This window comes from Coregonus clupeaformis, chromosome 37 (genome assembly GCF_020615455.1).
Source record: "Coregonus clupeaformis isolate EN_2021a chromosome 37, ASM2061545v1, whole genome shotgun sequence".
NCBI classification, from domain to species: domain Eukaryota; kingdom Metazoa; phylum Chordata; class Actinopteri; order Salmoniformes; family Salmonidae; genus Coregonus; species Coregonus clupeaformis.
Genome location: NC_059228.1, coordinates 6287998 through 6309053, shown reverse-complemented (window position 1 = coordinate 6309053; position 21056 = coordinate 6287998). Strand labels below are relative to the sequence as shown.

The following is a 21056-nucleotide window of genomic DNA, read 5'->3' as shown; positions in this document are numbered from 1 at the left end:
TTTAGAGGAATTATATTATTGATAAACAAAACTCATATTGGCACTAGCCTACCATTTTCACAAAAATGCAATGTTTCAGAGCAGCATTCTAGCAGTTGAAGCCTTAATTCATATACACTTGGTCAACACAATACCCATGGCTGTAATGTTTAATTTTTTATTTGTCTAGTTTTAAGGCTTACAGCCAAGAACATCCACTCAACATCAAACGCTCACATTCATACCATGTTTTTACCATGGTAGATGATTCATTTCTATTCATGGTAGAAATTGCCAAAGTAGAAGATTAATTTCATTCATGAACAGTGCTATCTTGCGCCAGATGAGCTCAAAGATTTTATACCAGAACTTTGGCCTATTTAGACTAGTTTATCCAAACACGAGTAAAAGCTAATCTACAAGAGAAATATCAAACAATGTGAATTGAATTTGAACTCAACTGGGTCTTCAATATTGTGATGGTGTGAAATTGTAAATTATACTGAAAGATCGACCTTGAAATAGAAAGCCCTCAAGCCTCTTGCATAACTATTTGCCCCCCTGCAAATGCTGATTAGTCTGTTCCATTTCACGCTGTTGACAGTGCTGCAGTCTTAAAGCAGGAATCGAGTCAGAGTTGACGGGGCAAAGACGTGTGCATGTGATTACCATAAACAGACTGGGTGGAGCTAGGCATTGTTTGTGTGCCATTCGTTAGGCCAGGTTGAAACCTTGATTGTGATCTATGGCTTGGAGAAGCTTGTTTTGAAGCGTCTCCCGGCTGCTGTACTTGGGCAGGTCCAATAGGTTGAAGCAGGTGTGTGCGACGGGCAGGTAGTGTTCCCCGCCTCCCGTGGGCTGGATCACCAGCTTCAGGCTTTTCATGCCCAGGATGGGAATGCGGTCACTTCCTGTGAGAAACACTGAAAATACAATACACATTACTTCAGTGCCAAGGTGTTCAAAACCAAAAGCATTCACATTTAAGCAGTAAATAGCCCCTACTAGCATGGCATAGTGACATGACATACAGTGGCTTGCGAAAGTATTCACCCCCCTTGGAATTTTTCCCATTTTGTTGCCTTACAACCTGGAATTAAAATGGATTTTTTGGGTGTTTGTATCATTTGATTTACACAACATGCCTACCACTTTGAAGATGCAAAATATTTTTGTGTGCGACACAAACAAGAAAGACAAAAAAACAGAAAACTTGAGCATGCATAACTATTCACCCCCCCACCCAAAGTCAATACTTTGTAGAGCCACCTTTGCAGCAATTACAGCTGCAAGTCTCTTGGGGTATGTCTCTATAAGCTTGGCACATCTAGCCATTGGGATTTTTGCCCATTCTTCAAGGCAAAACTGCTCCAGCTCCTTCAAGTTGGATTGGTTCAGCTGGTGTACAGCAATCTTTAAGTCATACCAAGATTCTCAATTGGATTGAGGTCTGGGCTTTGACTAGGCCATTCCAAGACATGTGAATGTTTCCCCTTAATAATAATAATAATAATAATAATAATAATAATAATAAGCCATTTAGCAGACGCTTTTATCCAAAGCGACTTACAGTCATGCGTGCATACATTTTTGTGTATGGGTGGTCCCGGGGATCGAACCCACTACTAGAGTGTTGCTTTAGCCGTATGCTTAGGGTCATTGTCCTGCTGGAAGGTCAACCTCCGTCCCAGTCTCAAATCTCTGGAAGACTGAAACAGGTTTCCCTCAAGAATTTCCCTGTATTAGGCGCCATCCATCATTCCTTCAATTCTGACCAGTTTCCCAGTCCCTGCCAATGAAAAACATCCCCACAGCATGATGCTGCCACCATGCTTCACTGTGGGGATGGTGTTCTCGGGGTGATGAGAGGTGTTGGGTTTGCGCCTGACATAGCGTTTTCCTTGATTACCAAAAAGCTCAATTTTAGTCTCATCTGACCAGAGTACCTTCTTTGGGGAGTCTCCCACATGCCTTTTGGCGAACACCAAACGTGTTTGCTTATTTTTTTTCTTTAAGCAATGGCTTTTTTCTGGCCACTCTTCTGTAAAGCCCAGCTCTGTGGAGTGTACGGCTTAAAGTGGTCCTATGGACTGATATTCTAATCTCCGCTGTGGAGCTTTGCAGCTCCTTCAGGGTTATCTTTGGTCTCTTTGTTGCCTCTGATTAATGCCCTCCTTGCCTGGTCCGTGAGTTTTGGTGGACGGCCCTCTCTTGGCAGGTTTGTTGTGGTGCCATATTCTTTCCATTTTTTAATAATGGATTTAAAATGGTGCTCTGTGGGATGTTCAAAGTTTCGATATTTTTGTATAACCCAACCCTGATCTGTACTTCTCCACAACTTTGTCCCTGACCTGTTTGGAGAGCTCCTTGGTCTTCATGGTGCCGCTTGCTTGGTGGTGCCCCTTGCTTAGTGGTGTTGCAGACTCTGGGGCCTTTCAGAACAGGTGTATATACAGATCATGTGACACTTAGATTGCACACAGGTGGACTTTATTTAACTAATTATGTGACTTCTGAAGGCAAATTGGTTGCACCAGATCTTATTTAGGGGCTTCATAGCAAAGGGGGTGAATACATGCGCACGCACCACAAGTTATTTTTTTCATTTCACTTCACCAATTTGGACTATTTTGTGTATGTCCATTACATGAAATCCAAATAAAAATCAATTTAAATTACAGGTTGTAATGCAACAAAATAGGAAAAACACCAAGGGGGATGAATACATTTGCAAGGCACTGTAGTCTGATATGATAGTCTGAATGCTTTCAAAGAGAGCCTTACAGAGAAAGAGCTTCTTCTTCTCCAAAGAGAGATCGTGGAACACCTCCCAGAAGAACTTAATGGTTGGATTTTCAGCCCAGTACTCTCCTTTATACTCAGTGCTCTGGTGAAATAGCAAAAATTATATTACTGTACCACTCCAAGACCAATTGATAGCGTTAAAGCTAATGGGGACCTCTGTACCTTTTCAAGCTCTTTCCAATCGTAGTTGGTGTTGCCAATGACCATGGCCTGCAGTTCGTTGGGCTGGAACAGCTCCAGGACTTTGCCACCACACACTTTGTGGAAGCCTGCGGAAAACGACTCGAAAAGCGCGGCCACTGATGTATTGAAGATGTAGTCCACGTATGCAGAGACAAACTCAGGCCTGAGGGAACACCACGAAAAAGAACATTTAGAAACACATCAGCAGACACTCATACAGATACTCTCTGCATATGTTTAAGACACTCAGACAAGACATAGGATTTAGCACTATTTTGTTACACAACTATACATTTGTTCAAAAACTTCGAATCAAATCAATCCACTGAACATTCAGCCCGACTTTGTTGTGAAGTAGAGGATAAATTAGAAGACCCTGGAATACTCTGGAAAAGTACCTGTTTGAGTTGTCAACACAGATATCCATGCCATTTGGAACCAGTTCCAAGACCTCTGTGGCACCAAAGTTTTCAACTGTAACCTGAAACAAGTTGGACAAATAACATTGACTTCTCCAAGTAAGCCTTGCACATATCACCACTTTGCCATCTCTAGACAAGAGATTCAGCTACATAAAGTACATTGATGTAAAATGTTGACACTTACTGTGAAGTTCAAGCAGAATATGTCTTCGACATCATCCTCTGTGTAGTCTAGTAACTGCTGCAGATTCCTGGTTTTTGGTGAAAAGGGGAAAATTACAACAACAAAAATTGCTCATACTACAGCCCACACTACACAGTGCATTTGGAAAGTATAAAGACCCCTTGACGTTTTCCACATTTTGTTACGTTACAGCCTTATTCTAAAATTGATTAAATTGTTTTTTCTCCTCAAGCTACACACAATACCGTATAATGACAAAGCAAAAACAGGTTTGTAGAATTTTTAGCAAATGTATAGTCCCAGTCAAAAGGTTGGACACACCTCCTCATTCAAGGGTTTCTCTTTATTTCTTTCTATTTTCTACATTGTAGAATAATAATGAAGACATCAAAACTATGAAATAACACATATGGAATCATGTAGTAACCAAAAGTGTTACATTCAAAATAATTTTTTTTGATTCTTCAAAGCAGTTACCCTTTGCCTTTATGACAGCTTTGCACACTTGGCATTCTCTCAACCAGCTTCATGAGGTAGTCACCTGGAATGCATTTAAATCCCACAGGGGGCAAAGTAAGTAAAGTGAAAAATGTATGCACTCACTAACTGCAAGTCGCTCTGGATAAAAGCATCTGCAAAATGACGGAAAAAAAAAGATTAACAGGTGTGCCTTAAAAGTTCATTTGTGGAATTTCTTTCCTCCTTAATGCGTTTGAGCCAATCAGTTGTGTTGTGACAAGGTAGTGCTCTGGAGCAGGTTTTCATCAAGGATCTCTCAGTACTTTGCTCTGTTCCATCTTTCCCTCGATCCTGACTAGTCTCCCAGTCCCTGCCACTGAAAAACATCCCCACAGCATGATGCTGCCACCACCATGCTTCACCGTAGGGATGGTGCCAGGTTTCCTCCAGACGTGACGCTTGACATTCAGGCCAAAAAGTTCAATCTTCATTTCATCAACCAGAGAATCTTGTTTCTCATGGTCTGAGTCTTTTAGGTGCCTTTTGGCAAACTCTAAGTGGGCTGTTATGTGGACTCCAATCAAGTTGTAGAAACATCTCAAGGATGATCAATGGAAACAGGATGCACCTGAGCTCAATTTGGAGTCTCATAGCATACTTGCTGTGTGTTTTTAAAAATTTTTTATACATTCTAAAAATAAAAAAATCTAAAAACCTGTTTTGGCTTTGTCATTATGGGGTATTGTATGCAGATTGATGAAGATTTTTATTTTTATTTAACCAATTTTAGAATAAGGCTGTAACGTAACAACATTTGGAAAAAGTCAAGGGGTCTGAATACTTTCCGAATGCACTGTACACGGAGTATACAAAACATTAAGGACACCTGCTCTTTCCATGACAGACTGACCAGGTGATTCCAGGTGAAAGCTATGATCCCTTATCGAGTCATTTGTTAAATCCACTTCAAATCAGTGTAGATGAAGGGGAGGAGACAGGTTAAAGAAGGATTTTTAATGCTTGAGACAATCTAGACATGGATTGTGTATGTGTGCCATTCAGAGGGTGAATAGGCAAGACAAAATATTTAAGTTCCTTTGAACAGGGTATGGTAGTAGGTACCAGGAGCACCAGTTTGTCAAGAACTGCAAGACTGCTGTGTTTTTCCACAGTCAGTTTCCAGTGTATATCGAGAATGGTCCACCACCAAAAGGATATTCGGCCAACTTGACTCAACTGTGGGAAGCATTGGAGTCAACATGGGCCAGCATCCCTGTGGAATGCTTTCGACACCTTGTAGAGTACATGCCCTGACGAATTGAGGCTGTTCTGAGGGCAAAAGGGGGGGTGCAACTCAATCCTAGGAAGGTGTTCCTAATGTTTGGTATACTCAGTGTATATTTGGAAGAAACCTTTTTGAAACGATACAATTTGCTGCATTTGAGATGTTATGTCAACCTTCTCATTTCCTCTGATGCTCAAGAAACTTCCACAACCATTTACATTTTATTGCTCATTGCACCATTAAAGCAATAAGCAGACTGTGCCTCCACATTAGTGCTTAAGGGAAACCTGAGGTGCTTGACCCCTGAGCTAACCTCCCCACATCAGGCATCAGCTCCTTAAGATCATCCAACGTGGGGTTCCTCTTCAGCAGCTTCTTGTACAGGGCCACTGGGAAGTGAAGGTCCACAATGGTGAGGTTGTAGATGGCCAGCCCACAGACGACCCCGATGAGGTGGAATAGGTCAATGTCCTCAAACGTCTGAGAGGAACATCAACATGGTCCATAGAGTGAGGATAATGTAAGAAATGCAACCAGGATGGTGTCCAAGCATACCAGTACTTCAGATTTAACAGAATACCACAAAATGACAACACTATTGTGAATCCCTTGACAAAGTTTAAACTTAAAGCTAGAGAGTTTTCTGAACTGACCCAACAATGCGTATTCAACAACACACATTTCACTGGAATGAAACAAAAGTGAAATGTGTACCTTGTTTGCAAACCAGATCAGCCTGGATTCCTCGTAGTATCGGAACATCCCGTATTTGGGGTCCAGAAGCTCTCTCATGATCAGAAGGAAGAACTCCTTCCGCACACCCCCCGCATCAACCGCCTCTTCTCCAACAAAGATCACCTGCATAGCAAGAACACAACCATCAACTCCAGTGTACATCCAGGACATCAGTCTCAACCGTCTGATCTGACGAATTCAGGGTTGTGTTAGGCAACGGAAGAAAACGGGGGGACTTCAGGATAAGATAAGAAATGCTAATGTGTGTTTTGCTATAGCTTGTCCTAATGAATACAACCCAGGTGTGATGGCAGAGGGTAAACAGGCAAACCTTCAGAGGTTTCTTGTAGTCAACGTTCTTGGACTTCCTGAGGACCTCCATGGTGTCCCCGACGATGTTCTCCCTCCTTACAATGAGGATGAGGCAGGGGTTCACAGATTCTACCACGGGATGGAACATGGAGCTGAAGTTCTGCCGCTGCGCCTGGTCCACTGCCATCTAATGACACCAGAAATAATTATAATCGATTCAACCTCTATAGCGCTTTACATTATACAGAAAAATCTCAAGGCACTTGAAAATCTAAACAAACAAGCATCACAACAAACAAACAAAAAAAGAGACAGAGCTCAACCATCATGGTGCAATTACAAGATAAATCATGGAAATTGTCACACGATCAATTATTTTGTTCAATATGTAAAAACGAATGAGTCAGTCATCCTTACCTGCATTTGTATAACAGCATCAGTCTGAAGCAGGGTGGTCTTTGCCTGGGCATCAAACACAAAGGGGTACTTACAGAGGGTGACAGCACTGTCGTGAGTCTGAGGGGACAGAAGCAATAGCTTAGGGTAGGATATTAAATGACAGCATTTGTAAAAGAAGACGAGATTTCATGGGTTCTCAATAACATTGTGCATTCAGGGATTGTTTTGAAGTTGCTTGACTCACCATAGAGTACATCTGCTGTTTAATCCATGTGAGGTAGTCGTTTCGGATGTCTATCAGGTCATCCAACTCTTTAATGTAGAATTTGTCGTACTGTATGATATGTCCGGCTCTTTCATTCACCTAGGAGATCAATAAAAAAAAACTAAGGCATTTGAATGAAAAGTTACAAATTATTTAAAAAATGATTAAAACAATATGAAATATTTCCATCTATAACTAGGAGTAATGTGAGAAAGACTGATCTTCTACAGTATTGCCTGATTAATGCTATACAGCTCAGCCCCATAGTGTGAATCAGGCATTTGTGATTTGTGTATGAACACTCACAGCATGTAGGATCTCCAGGAGCTTGAGTGTCGTGTCCAGGAAGCAGGTGAAGACCCTCTGCTCTGAGTGGGGGACTCCCACCGTGTGCATCCTGAGCAGGTACACCACCACCGCCTTGTACAGCTCCACTAGCCTCTGGAAGACTGGGGCCTCGAATTGAGCCCACCAGTTACCTGGATCAGTACAGAGCACAGCAAAGCAAAGAGACTTGTGAGCCAATCTGGATGCAAGAATCTAATAAACTAAAAGAGGTTTACCTGACCACAGTAGAATCTATAAAAACACTTTTGAATTGAAATCAATGTTGAATAAACAGCACTCAAAATACAAAAACCTGCACTACATGCTAATACGTCAATTAAATACCCAGACTTAATCTCTCTCTGAACAGTTTGCTGCTCCACTATGTTCACCGAACAGAGAACATAGCTACTTACCAAGCACTTTCAGCGGAGCCTCTTTCAGACTGATGAGTGCCTTGGCAAAGGGGATGGCCAGAGTCACGTATGTGTTTTGGTCGCTGAAGAGAGGACACTCTGGCAGGGTGAGGTAGAGTCTCAGAGCCTCGATGTCTGGAGGGGAGCTGCTAAGTCTGGGAATCAGGTTCTTTTCCAGACTGGCTGCAATCTGACACATGGGAACACAGGGTAAGGAGGAATGCTTTAATGCTGTAATAATTCATACAGAAGGGTAGCAAACATACATATACTGACTGTCATTTTAGCCAGACAGACATCTAATATACTGACTCCCTTTATTTGCACCACTAATTGGAATACCCTACAGGCCAGGCATCAACAAATGTCATAACATGAGGACTAATATTTTGGTAAACCATACTTCAAAATCGAATTACTGTCACCTGCTGTGCAATTTCTGGATAGTCAGGTTGAACGACTCTGTGAAACAAGAGGCGAGCCATGTTCATATCCACCCCTGAGCATTTACTGCTCGTGTTGTAGTGATCTGGATGGCTACACAAAACAGACAGATTCGCTTTAGTAAAACATTTATCACAATGATAATAGAACATTTCAAATGCTTTAATTCATACAGTAAATGTTGACACCAGAAATCGTAAAAAAAAAAATCTATTAAAATGTATTATTTCAAGACTTTCAGTAACATTTTCAAGTAGAGTATAATTGATTTTACCTCTCAGCCAGAAAGCTTCCATTGAGGCAACTTGCAGAGGAAAACACAAGATCAATTTCGCTACAAGAAAAGTAAAAGAAAAACAATTAGTGTTCACAGTCTCATGCAGATACACAATCTAGCTGTGACAATCAAATAGAACAAGCACTGTTCATCCATACTATTGCTAATGATATTTTATGAGCATGTTTTGAGAAGAGAGGATTTTACTTGGAAATCTCTTGCGGGAGTCTTCCGTGTGTATAATGGCTCAGCCATCTCTGAGAAAGACCAGCAGATAAGGTGCATATGTGTCTTCTGGGATCTGGTATTCTGACGTCGTCAGGCACAAGGGGGTTCTAGGAGAAGAAATTATTGTATTAAATACTACTTAAAAATCACAAAGTAAAGCATTTCACTATCATGAACATGTAAACGGTAAGCATTCTGACGGTTTCCAGCATGTGAAGTTAGTCTTTTTCTGACATGTTTACAACTGTATCACCAAAATCCCCAAATAGGATAGGTAACACTTCAGGTATTAATTTCTCTCATGAAAAATAAATATCAATTGAACATTTGTTAGCCCAGAATCTTAGTTATGAGGACTCCGATAAATTAGGGCTGATGGGGTGTGAAAATTACCTGGGGAGTGTGATAGTGGGCAAAGCTTTGGTCTCCTCCAGCATAGATCCTCTTAACACAGCAGCCCTGCTCCATGTCTGGAATATAAAGTTATGGTCAGTCTTGCTAATCAAAGATGATGCAGAAATTTGAGTTTACCTGTGGAACCTGTCTGAGGGGGGCTGTAGTAACCTGTGTTTGTGGGCCAGGGGCCGTTGTAGGCCACCCAGGGGCCTTTGACTGGGGCAGGGCTGTTCCTGTTGGATGTGGAGCGTGTACCGAGCTGCCCGTTCCCTCCAAGCCCAAATGAATCCATCTTTCCAGAGGCGGGGATGAAGGCCAAAGTGTGCTGTCTTGAAAGGATATACAAAATATAACAAATGTTTCTCAAGCGTCTCAAGATACTGTTTTCAATGATGTTAAGTGTTTTAGGAACTTTGAAATGTCAGCCCAAATACTTGTCTCCCCCAGATACTGTGGGTTTCAGATACATGTATTTTCCTCAAGCTACACATGATTTTCAAAATAATTCTGGAGACTATAGACTTGAAGGTGAATCTGCTTTGTGTATTCTAAAACAGACCAGTGCCACATTTGAAAGCAGAGATTGCGCAGCAGACAGTGTGCTGTACCTTCCACAGGATATCTGTGTGACTACATTTCCCATGAGCTCAAACACCTTCCTGGGGTTGATCTCATGGTTTGTAGTGTTATGTCCAAGCTGGCCATACCCTCCTGCTCCAAATGTAAACACACCTCCTTCCTACGAAAGAAACAAAACAAAATCTTAGAGGTGAAAGGGGTTTCAGAACGTATACTAAACAAAAATACAAACGCAACATGTAAAGTGTTGGTCCTATGTTTCATGAGCTGAATTAAAAGATCCCAGAAATGTTCCAATATGCACAAAAAACACTTCTAACATTTTGCGCACACATTTGTTTACGTCCCTGTCAGTGAGCATTTCTCCTTAGCCAAGATAATCCATCCACCTGACAGGTGTGGCATATCAAGAAGCTGATTAAACAGCATGATCATTACACACATGCACCTTGTGCTGGGGACAATAAAAGGCCACTCTGAAATGTGCAGTTGTCACACAACACAATGCCACAGATGTCTCAAATTGAAGGAGCGTGCAATTGGCATGCTGACTGCAGGAATGTCCACCAGAGCTGATCCCAGAGCATTTAATGTTAATTTCTCCACAATAAGCTGCCTCCAACATTGTTTTAGAGAATTTGGCAGTACGTCTAACCAGCCACACAACAGCAGACCACATGTATGGCGTCATGTGGGTGAGCGGTTTGCTGATGTCAACGTTGTGAACAGAGTGTACTGTGCTGGCGGTGGGGTTATGGTATGGGTAGGCATATGCTACGGACAACGAACACAATTACATTTTATCTACGGCAATTTGAATGCACAGAGATAACGTGAAGAGATCCTGGGGCCCATTGTCGTGCCATTCATCCGCCACCATCACCTCATGTTTCAGCATGATAATGCACTGCCCCATGTCACAAGGATCTGTACACAATTCCTGGAAGCTGAAAATGTCCCAGTTCTTCCATGGCCTGCATACTCATACATTGAGCATGTTTGGGAGGCTCTGGATTGACGTGTACGACAGTGTTCCAGTTCCCGCCAACATCCAGCAACTTCGCACAGCCATTGAAGAGGAGTGAGACAACATTTCACATGCCACAATCAACAGCCTGATCAACTCTATGAGAAGGAGATGGGTCGCACTGCATGAGGCAAATGGAGGTCATACCAGATACTGACTGGTTTTCTGATCCACGGCCCTACCTTTTTTTAAGGTACACTACATGACAAAAAGTATGTGGACACTTGCTGGTCGAACATCTCATTCCAAAATCATGGGCATTAATATGGAGTTGGTCCCCCCTTTGCTGCTATAACAGCCTCCACTCTTCTGGTAAGGCTTTCCACTAGATGTTGGAACATTGCTGCAGGGACTTGCTTCCATTCAGCCACAAGAGCATTAGTGAGGTCGGGCACTGACGTTAGACGATTAGGCCTTCCTCCTTCACCAAAACTTTACAGTTGGCACTATGCATTCGGGCAGGTAGCGTTCTCCTGGCATCCGCCAAACCCAGATTCGTCCCTCGGACTGCCAGATGGTGAAGCGTGATTCATCACTCCAGAAAACGCTCACTGCTCCACAGTCCAATGGCGCTGAGCTTTACACCATTCCAGCCGACGCTTGGCATTGCGCATGGTGATCTTAGGCTTGTGTGTGGCTGCTCGGCCATGGAAACCCATTTCATGAAGCTCCCGACGAACAGTTATTGTGCTGACATTGCTTCCAGAGGCAGTTTGGAACTCCGTGGAGAGTGTTGCAAACGAGGACAGATGATTTTTAAGCGCTACGCGCTTCAGCACTCGCGGTCCCGTTCTGTGAGCTTGTATGGCCTACCACTTCGCGGCTGAGCTGTTGTTGCTCCTAGACGTTTCCACTTCACAATAACAGCACTTACAGTTGACCGGGGCAGCTCTAGCAGGGCATACATTTGACGAACTGACTTGTTGGAAAGGTGGCATCCTATGACAGTGCCACGTTGAAAGTCACTGAGCTCTTCAGTAAGGTCATTCTAATGCCAATGTTTGTCTATGGAGATTGCATGGCTGTGTGCTCGATTTTATACACCTGTTAGCAACGGGTGTGGCTGAATTCACTAATTTGAAGGGGTATCCACATCCTTTTGTATAGATAGTGTATCTATGACCAACAGATGCATATCTGTATTCCCAGTCATGTGAAATCCATAGATTAGGGCCTATTGAATTTATTTCAATTGACTGATTTCCTTATATGATCTGTAACTCAGTAAAATCTTTGAAATTGTTGCATGTTGTGTTTATATTTTTGTTCAGTATAGATTAAATAACAATGTACAGTGCCTTCAGAAAGTATTCATACCCCTCTACTTATTCCACTTTGTTGGGTTTCAGCCTGAATTCTAAATTGATTTAATTGTTTTTCTCTCACCCATCTACACACAATACCCCATAACGACAAAGTGAAAACATGTTTTTAGACCTTTTTGCCAAGTAATTGAAAATTAAATACAGAAATATATATCATTTACATAAGTATTCACACCCGAGTCAACACTTTTGTAAAAGCACCTTTGGCGGCGATTACAGGTTTGAGTCGTCTTGGATGTGTCTGTATCAGCTTTGCACATCTGGATTTGGGAATTTTCTTCGATTCTTCGTTGAAGATTTTCTCAAGCTCTGTTAAGTTAGATAGGGAGTGTCAGTGAACAGCAATCTTCAAGTCTTTCCACAGATTGAATGGGATTCAAGTCTGGGCTTTGGCTGGGCAACTCGGGGACATTCTTGTTCTAAAGCCATTCCAGCGTTGCTTTGGCTGTATGCTTGGGGTCATTGTCCTGTTGGAACATAATCTTTGCCCTAGTCAAAGGTCATTTGCACTCTGAAGCAGGTTCTCATCAAGGATTTGCCTGTATTTGGCTCCATTCATTGTTCCCTCTATCCTTCCAGTCTCCCAGTCCCTGCAGCTGAAAAGCATCCTCATAGCATGATGCTGCTACCCCCATGCTTCATGGTAGGGATGGTGTTAGACGGGTGATGAGCTGTTCCTGGGTTTCTCCAGACATAGCGCTTTGCATTCAGGCCAAAGAGTTAAATTTTTGTCTCATCAGACCACAGAATATTTTGCCTTATGCTCTCTGTCTCGTGCCTTTTTGCAAACTACAGGCATGCTGTCATGTGCCTTTTTCTAAGGAGTGGCTTCCATCAGGCCACTCTCTCATTAAGCTCAGATTGGTGAAGTGCTGTAGATTCTTCTGGCAGGTTATCCCATCCCAACCAACGAACTCTGTAGTTCTGTCAGAGTTGTCATTGGGTTCTTGGTCACATCTAGAGAGTCTGGGTAGTTCCATATTTTTTCCATTTCCCAATGATGGAGACCACTGTGCTCTTGGAAACTTTAAACACTCTAGAAATGGTTTTATACCCTTCCCCAGACATTTGGAACACCTGCTCTTTCCATGACAGACTGACCAGGTGAAAGCTATGATCCCTTATTTATGTCACTTGTTAATCCACTTAAATCAGAGATGAAGGGGAGGAGACCGGTTAAAGAAAGATGTTTAACCCTCGAGACAATTGAGAAATGGATTGTGTATGTGTGTCATTCAGCGGTTGAATGGGCAAGACAAAAGATTGAAGTGTCTTTGAACGGCGTATAGTAGTAGGTGCCAGGCGCACTGGTTTGAGTGTTGTCAAGAACGGCAACGCTGCTGGGTTTTTCACGCTCAACAGTTTCCCATGTGTATCAAGAATGGTCCACCACCCAAAGGCCATCCGGCCAACTTGACACAACTGTGGGAAGCATTGGAGTCAACATGGGCCAGCATCCCTGTGGAACACGTGACACCTTGTGAAGTCCATGCCCTGATGAATTGAGGCTTTTCTGAGGGCAAAAGAGGGTGCAACTCAATATTAGGAAGGTGTTCCTAATGTTTTGTACACTCAGTGTATGCCTCATCACAATTCTATCTCGGATATCTACGGACAGTTCCTTGGACTTCATGGTAAAGTTTCTGCTCTGACATGCACGGTCAACTGTGGGACCTTATATAGACAGGTGTGTTTCTTTCTAAATCATGGGCTCAATTTGGAGTGTCATAGCAAAGGGGTGTGAATCCATACAGTACCAGTCAAAAGTTTGGACACACCTACTCATTCCAGGGTTTTTATTTTTACTATTTTCTACATTGTAGAATAATAGTGAAGACATCAAAACAATATATGGAATCATGTAATAATAATAATATAATATGCCATTTAGCAGACGCTTTTATCCAAAGCGACTTACAGTCATGCGTGCATACATTTTTGTGTATGGGTGGTCCCGGGGATCGAACCCACTACCTTGGCGTTACAAGCGCCGTGCTCTACCAGCTGAGCTACAGAGGACCACAAAAGTGTGTAGTTTCCAAAAAAGTGTTAAACAAATCAAAACACATTTTATATTTCAGATTCTTCAAAGTAGCCACCCTTTTACTTGATGACAGCTTTGCACACTCTTGGCATTCTCTCAACCAGCTTCATGAGGTAGTCACCTGGAACGCATTTCAGTTAACAGGTGTGCCTGCTTAAAAGTTAATTTGTGGAATTTCTTTCCTTCTTAATGCGTTTGAGCCAATCAGTTGTGTTGTGACAAGGTAGGGGTGGTATACAGAAGATACCCCTATTTGGTAAAAGACCGAGTCCATATTATGTCATGAACAGCTCAAATAAGCAAAGAGAAACGACAGTCCATCATTACTTTAAGACTTGAAAGTCAGTCAATGTGGAAAATGTCAAGAACTTTGAAAGTTTCTTCAAGTGCATTCGCAAAAACCATCAAGCGCTATGATGAAACTGGCTCTCATGAGGACCGCCACAGTAGAGGAAAACCCAGAATTACCTCTGCTGCAGAGGATCAGTTCATTAGAGTTACCAGCCTCAGAAATTGCAGCAAAAATAAAATAAAATTTCACAAATTAACTTTTAAGAAGGCACGCCTGTTAACTGAAATGCATTCCAGGTGACTACCTCATGAAGCTGGTTGAGAGAATGCCAAAAGTGTGCAAAACTGTCATCAAGGCAAAGGGTGGCTACTTTGAAGAATCTCAAATCTAAAATATATTTTGATTTGTTTAACACTTTTTTGGTTACTACATGATTCCATATGTGTAATTTCATAGTTTTGATGTCTTCACTATTATTCTACAATGTAGAAAATAGTAAACATAAAGAAAAACCCTTGAATGAGTAGGTGTGTCCAAACCTTTGACTGGTACTGTATGTAAATTAGATATTTCTGTATTTCATTTTCAATAAATGTGCAAAACTTTATAAAAACATGTTTTCACTTTGTCATTATGGGGTATTGTCTAGATGGGTGAGAGAGAAAAAAACTACATAATCCATTTTGAATTCAGGCTATAACAAAATGTGGAATAAGTCAAGGGGTATGCATACTTTCTGAAGGCACTGTAAGTATAGTTATACTTAGAGTATCCTACTACATACAGCTATTACCTCAATTAGAGTCACTGTGAAAGAGGAAGTTACCTTTGTAAGTGCGGCAGTGTGGTCCTCCCCACAGCAGATGTAGATAACCCTCTGTGACCTAAGGGACTTGAGCAGGGCTGGATAATATCGATCTGAAAGATTACTTTGTTTAATCAATTTAATTTGAAAAAGGTTCTTCTGGCTTTTTTCAAAACAGATTAATGGTGATTCACAGGAAAGTTGCTTAGTCAGTCTTACCATTGTTGTCATTGAGACCCAGTTGCCCAAACTTGTTGCGCCCCCAGCCAAAGACGGCCCCTGAGAGGGTGAGGGCAAAGCTGTGAGCACCCCCTGCTGAGATCTGGGCGAAGGGAATCCCCTGTAAAGACTGGATGACTTGGGGAGTAGCGATGCCTTGTCCAGCTACTCCCAGCCCTAGTTGTCCGTATCGGTTTTGTCCCCATGAATAGACTTGGCCTCCTAAACAAGGGACCACATTCGTAGTATTTAATATATAATAATAAATAATATAATAATATGCCATTTAGCAGACGCTTTTATCCAAAGCGACTTACAGTCATGCGTGCATACATTGTTGTGTATGGGTGGTCCCGGGGATCGAACCCACTACCTTGGCGTTACAAGCGCCGTGCTCTACCAGCTGAGCTACAGAGGACCAATATAAGATGGGAAACCAAATTAAGCAAATCGTTCTGCAAATTCCCTGTTTGTTTTAAGTAAAATAAAATCAGACAGAAAGCGAATGCATAATCTGGATTAGTCTATTATCCCCAGAGGGAAATTCAAGTTAGTTTTGTTTGAAGTCCTTGGGTGCATTTGGATTGTTTCTGAGATGTAGCCTTTTTCCTTTCCTAGTGACTTTACCTTGACCTCGTTTGAAAACGTCACAGAGTTCAAGGTAAGGAGGGAAAGTCACTAAAGCCGGGTGTACACTACCTTCAAAATCATAAAATCACTGAGCATCTCACATTAAACCACCATTTTTCCTGTAGTGTTGCTCACACTAAACGATGTGGCACAGACACTACAAGATTCTTCACTTGGTCGTGAGGATTCTCGATACCACGCTGTCTCGCAAAAACAATGCGATTCAATTTTACGTAGCTATAACGAGCTGTAGCTCAAAGCAGCCTCAAACTGTTTCAGTCAGACATTCAACCTTGCCATACAGAGTTGAAATACTGTATCTTGCCAACATTTTGAATTGAATAACATTGCTTGTGAACGTCAGAGCTGTAACGATTTGACACTTTGGCAAGCACAAACGCATACTAGTAGAAGGCCTAGTCATCACTCCTGCTCGAGAGTCTACACATTCTGGGTGATGCAAAACAACGTCATCTCACTGGCTTCTTCTCTGGCGAGCTCTCATTGGCTATTGCTGATCATCAAAACATGTCGTTGCACATCTCACACTGCAAGAGTATTGCAGATTTTGTGCCGATAAAATGAAACGTTTGAAAATATCGGGACGTCTGGGACTGCTCAAAGACGAGATCGGTAGCCCTCAGATTACCCATCAAAACCTTCCAAGTCACCAAAGGCATTAGGAAATTCCCTTTGCCTTAAAATGACTATTTGAATGCACCCCTTACCTCTAGACAGAGCATGGGAGTGCCGATATCCACAGGCTACCTGAGCAATTTGTACATCTGATAAACTCTTGATGTTTCTGAGGGGGGGAAAAAACCAAACAGTCCATTCAAGTAAAGTAAACGTTATGCTGTTGTCAAATCAAATGTTAGGCACTTCACAGATCAAATTTTGAAATACCACATTAATGCAAAATTCACAACATAGACAACAGATGGTGTAAATATGAACGTTGTGATGCCATTTGGCAAAACATGCTTTGCCTGCATGCTGCTTTGAATGTTTAATTCGTTTCTTCAGAGAAGAACCAAGCACAGCTCACGCCCTAAAGTAGAGGTGTCAAACTCATTCCACAAGGGCAGGTTTTTGGTTTTTCCTTTTAATTAAGACCTAGACACCAGGTGAGGGGAGTTCCTTACTAATTAGTGACCGAGTTTGGGAAACCCTGCCCTAGTGTATCGGTACAAATGGGGTCATGTTCATACACGTTGAGCTGTCTGCATATCATTTATGAACAGTATTATGTTTTAACTTCCTGAGGACTTGAAGTATTATTTTATTCACCTGGGCACACGTACACATTCTTCGAAGTTCGTAAGGCCCAGCTGTCCATCTGTGGCCAAGCCCCATGCAAACACTTGTCCTTTGTCATTTAGCGCGAGTGTATGGGCCTCCCCACATGACACAGCCACAATGTTCTGTGCATCTAGTGCCACAACCTGCTCTAAGGGAAACACAAAGCATGATACATTTTAATACATCCATGTACCATTAGACAAAGTCTAACCATAATGGGTTAATTAGCGTAAGGGGATAATGTAACACTTACCTGGTTTCTTCCGAGACTTCTCGTGCCCCAGCTGCCCAATGTCATTGCAGCCACAGGTGTACACAGTCCCGTCTCCCAGTAGAAATGTGGTGTGCCGTCGGCCACATCCTATATCGCACACCTCCTTCCCGTGAAAGAAATCACATTTCCGGGGCTCCACCACAATCTCCTCATCGATCCCGCCCAAGCCTAGCTGACCGAAGGAAGCATTTCCCCAACACAGCATTGCCAATGCCCCCCTCTGGCCCCACTCCTGGTGTGGACCAGGTCAACAGGATCACAGTCCTTGTGAAAGGATGATACAAATATTTAAGAGTCAAATAAGAGGAGACATCTAGGAAATCACATGATGAGGTCTGTTACTGACCACAAAATTGTCAACATCCAAAAATGCATACAGTGCTATGAAAAAGTAATTGCCTTTTATTTCATAAACAAAGTTATGCAACACCCAATTCCCCTGTGTGAAAAAGTAACTGCCCCCTTACACTCAACTGGTTGTGCCACCTTTAGCTGCAATGACTCCAACCAAATGCTTCCTGTAGTTGTTGATCAGTCTCATGTCGCTGTGGAGGAATTTTGGCCCACTCTTCCATGCAGAACTGCTTTAACTCAGTGACGTGTGGGTTTTCAAGCATAAACTGCTCGTTTCAAGTCCTGCCACAACATCTCAATTGGGATTAGGTCTGGACTTTGACTAGGCCATTCCAAAACTTCCAATTTGTTGCTTTTTAGCTATTTTCATGTAGACTTGATTGTGCGTTTTGGATCATTGTCTTGCTGCATGACCCAGCTGCGCTTCAACTTCAGCTCACAGACGGATGGTCTGACATTCTCCTGTAGAATTCTCTGATACAGAGCAGAATTCATGGTTCCTTCTATTAAGGCAAGTCGTCCAGGTCCTGAGGCAGCAAAGCATCCTGGAACCATGTCGTCCAAAAAGTTATACTTTTGAATCATCTGTCCATAGAACGTTCTTCCAAGAGTCTTGATGATCATCCAGGTGCTTTTTGGCAAACTTGAGTCAACTTTTTGGACGAGATGGGTCCCATTATGCCTGGCGAAAACCAAACTCTGCATTCCACAGTAAGAACATCATACCAAAGGTCAAGCATGGTGGTGGTGGTGTGATGGTTTGGGGATGCTTTGCTGCCTCAGGACCTGGACGACTTGCCTTAATAGAAGGAACCATGAACTCTGCTCTGTATCAGAGAATTCTACAGGAGAATGTCAGACCATCCGTCTGTGAGCTGAAGTTGAAGCGCAGCTGGGTCATGCAGCAAGACAATGATCCAAAACACACAATCAAGTCTACATGGAAATTGCTAAAAAGCAACAAATTGGAAGTTTTGAAACGGCCTAGTCAAAGTCCAGACCTAATCCCAATTGAGATGTTGTGGCAGGACTTGAAATGAGCAGTTCATGCTTGAAAACCCACACGTCACTGAGTTAAAGCAGTTCTGCATGGAAGAGTGGGCCAAAATTCCTCTACAGCGACGTGAGAGACTGATCAACAACTACAGGAAGCATTTGGTTGGAGTTATTGCAGCTAAAGGTGCCACAACCAGTTATTGAGTGTAAGGGGGCAATTACATTTTCACACAGGGGAATTGGGTGTTGCATAACTTTGTTTATGAAATAAATATGTAATTGTTGTGTTATTTGTTCACTTATGTTCCCTTTATCTAATATTAGGTTTTGGTTGAAGATATGATAACATTCAGTATCACAAATATGCAAAAGTAGAGAAAATTAGAAAGGGGACAAATACTTTTTCATAGCACTGTATGTTGTGGCAAGGAAGTCCTGATATCAAGTTGTGTACACTTGGCCATCTGTGACTGGGGAATCTGTGATGGAAAGCACCGGAACAGACTGAAATAGTCTTGTAAATACTGTCACATTACACAACAGATTGAATGACCACAGAACAGCATTCCAGAGTATGGTGTTTGTGTGACTGACTGTGATATCATCCTGTGCAGTGTACTAAATTAACCCTTCAATCAGCGACAGTGAGGATACCTCCATTTTTAACCTGGGGTTGATTAATACCCTACTAATCCTATAATTCACTCACTTCTGTAACGGCCCGCATTTAGACTACTTCCGCAGAAGAATAAATGCCCCACCCTTTACTGATGAGGAATGTTTAAATCACTATTTTATGATCTGATGAGGAATATTTATGAGCGATGATGTCTCATTGTTTACTTATATGAATGTGTGACGTTTATATAGTGTTGTATATGACTATATTAATATAAACAGCCTTCTCACAACGCTGGAGGTGTGTGGTTATTCTCTAACAACGTACTTAGTATCCCCTAGAAAGGCCTGGAACATAATCTTCACTGCAGCGCAGTCAGGTTCTTATCTCACGTGTGATAGACGCCAGTTAAAATGTCACTGACGTATCAGTTGTGTCTTGTTTTCACAATTATAAGTCCAGGTTCAGCTACCTGCTAAATTATTTCATTGCAAGTGAGATAAACTGGAATCTTCTCTGACAGAGTAGCTAGCTAGCTAGTTCAGCTATCAGCTTGCAGCAAGGCAGTGCCTGCATGCTAACTGGCTGTTAATCAAGACAGATATTCACAGGTAAGGTCTATCACTAACTAGCACAGTTAACCTACACTAGCTGCCTAAATAGCTAAATGTGCACATTCCCTGCCTTGTGTGCCGCAAATGGATTCAGCTTACCTGTTGCTAGCCAATGCAATGGTGGCAAACGTTGCCACGCACGAGAGGTCTGAAATGTTTTCCTTGTATTAGCAAAATGTCGATGACCAGACTTGCGCGGAGGGTGTAAATTGTAGATGGTCATTGAGACCAGGCAACTGCAAGCAGCACATTCCCAAATCGTTTGCTATGCGCTGTCATTCCAATGTCTGTAGCTTTATATGAAGTGTCGTACCCACAGAAGGAAAACACTCGAACATACCGTACTCAAAGACTAATGTTCTAGAGACAGTTTTCAGAAACTGGATGTGACGACAAAGCTACCCTCTTCTTCTCTGGTATAATGGCGTTCGCAACATTTGGATGTGCATTCTGCCACCTACTGTTCGGGTGTATGATAAAGATCCCAAAAAGAAACAAATAATGGAGGGTAAAAAATATTAATACAAACCATCAAAAATACGTTTTAACTAAACAAAATCAACCTGCTTTTCTGTTAAAATCCAAAATTCTAATCAGATCCCTACACAGGCTCAGAAGGATCCTGTGAGGGCGGGACATTTTCTGGCGACAGTAGTCTTTGCAGCTTTGCTTCTACCATTAAGTCTTGGAGCCCCAAAAACGTATTGGCTGCAGATATAGTGATGCCCAGCTTCTTGGACACTTGTGCAGTACAATTGATAACTGTGCCAATAAATGCTACAAAATCTACCTTCTTCACAATGAGTGTATCCAGATCACGGTGTATGCACCACCATATCTTCTTCAGCACTGTGGCCTCT

At 42.2% G+C, this 21056-nt stretch overlaps 1 protein-coding gene across 1 annotated transcript; it reads right to left on the bottom strand.

Annotated features, from left to right (window-relative positions):
- Window positions 1-143: 143 nt before the first annotated feature.
- herc4 (HECT and RLD domain containing E3 ubiquitin protein ligase 4) lies at window positions 144-20567 on the bottom strand. The gene is made up of 24 exons (XM_041866217.2): window positions 20296-20567; window positions 17593-17877; window positions 17328-17487; window positions 16766-16842; window positions 15408-15629; window positions 15210-15301; window positions 9725-9855; window positions 9285-9445; window positions 9114-9190; window positions 8700-8827; window positions 8490-8549; window positions 8197-8308; window positions 7772-7961; window positions 7335-7507; window positions 7008-7127; window positions 6782-6880; window positions 6384-6551; window positions 6032-6175; window positions 5631-5797; window positions 3574-3640; window positions 3366-3448; window positions 2947-3130; window positions 2764-2866; window positions 144-902 (listed from the first exon to the last, which is right to left on the bottom strand). The coding sequence occupies exons 2-24, from the start codon at window positions 17816-17818 to the stop codon at window positions 694-696; spliced, it is 3153 nt and encodes a 1050-aa protein (XP_041722151.1). The 5' UTR covers window positions 17819-17877; window positions 20296-20567; the 3' UTR covers window positions 144-693.
- Window positions 20568-21056: the final 489 nt, after the last annotated feature.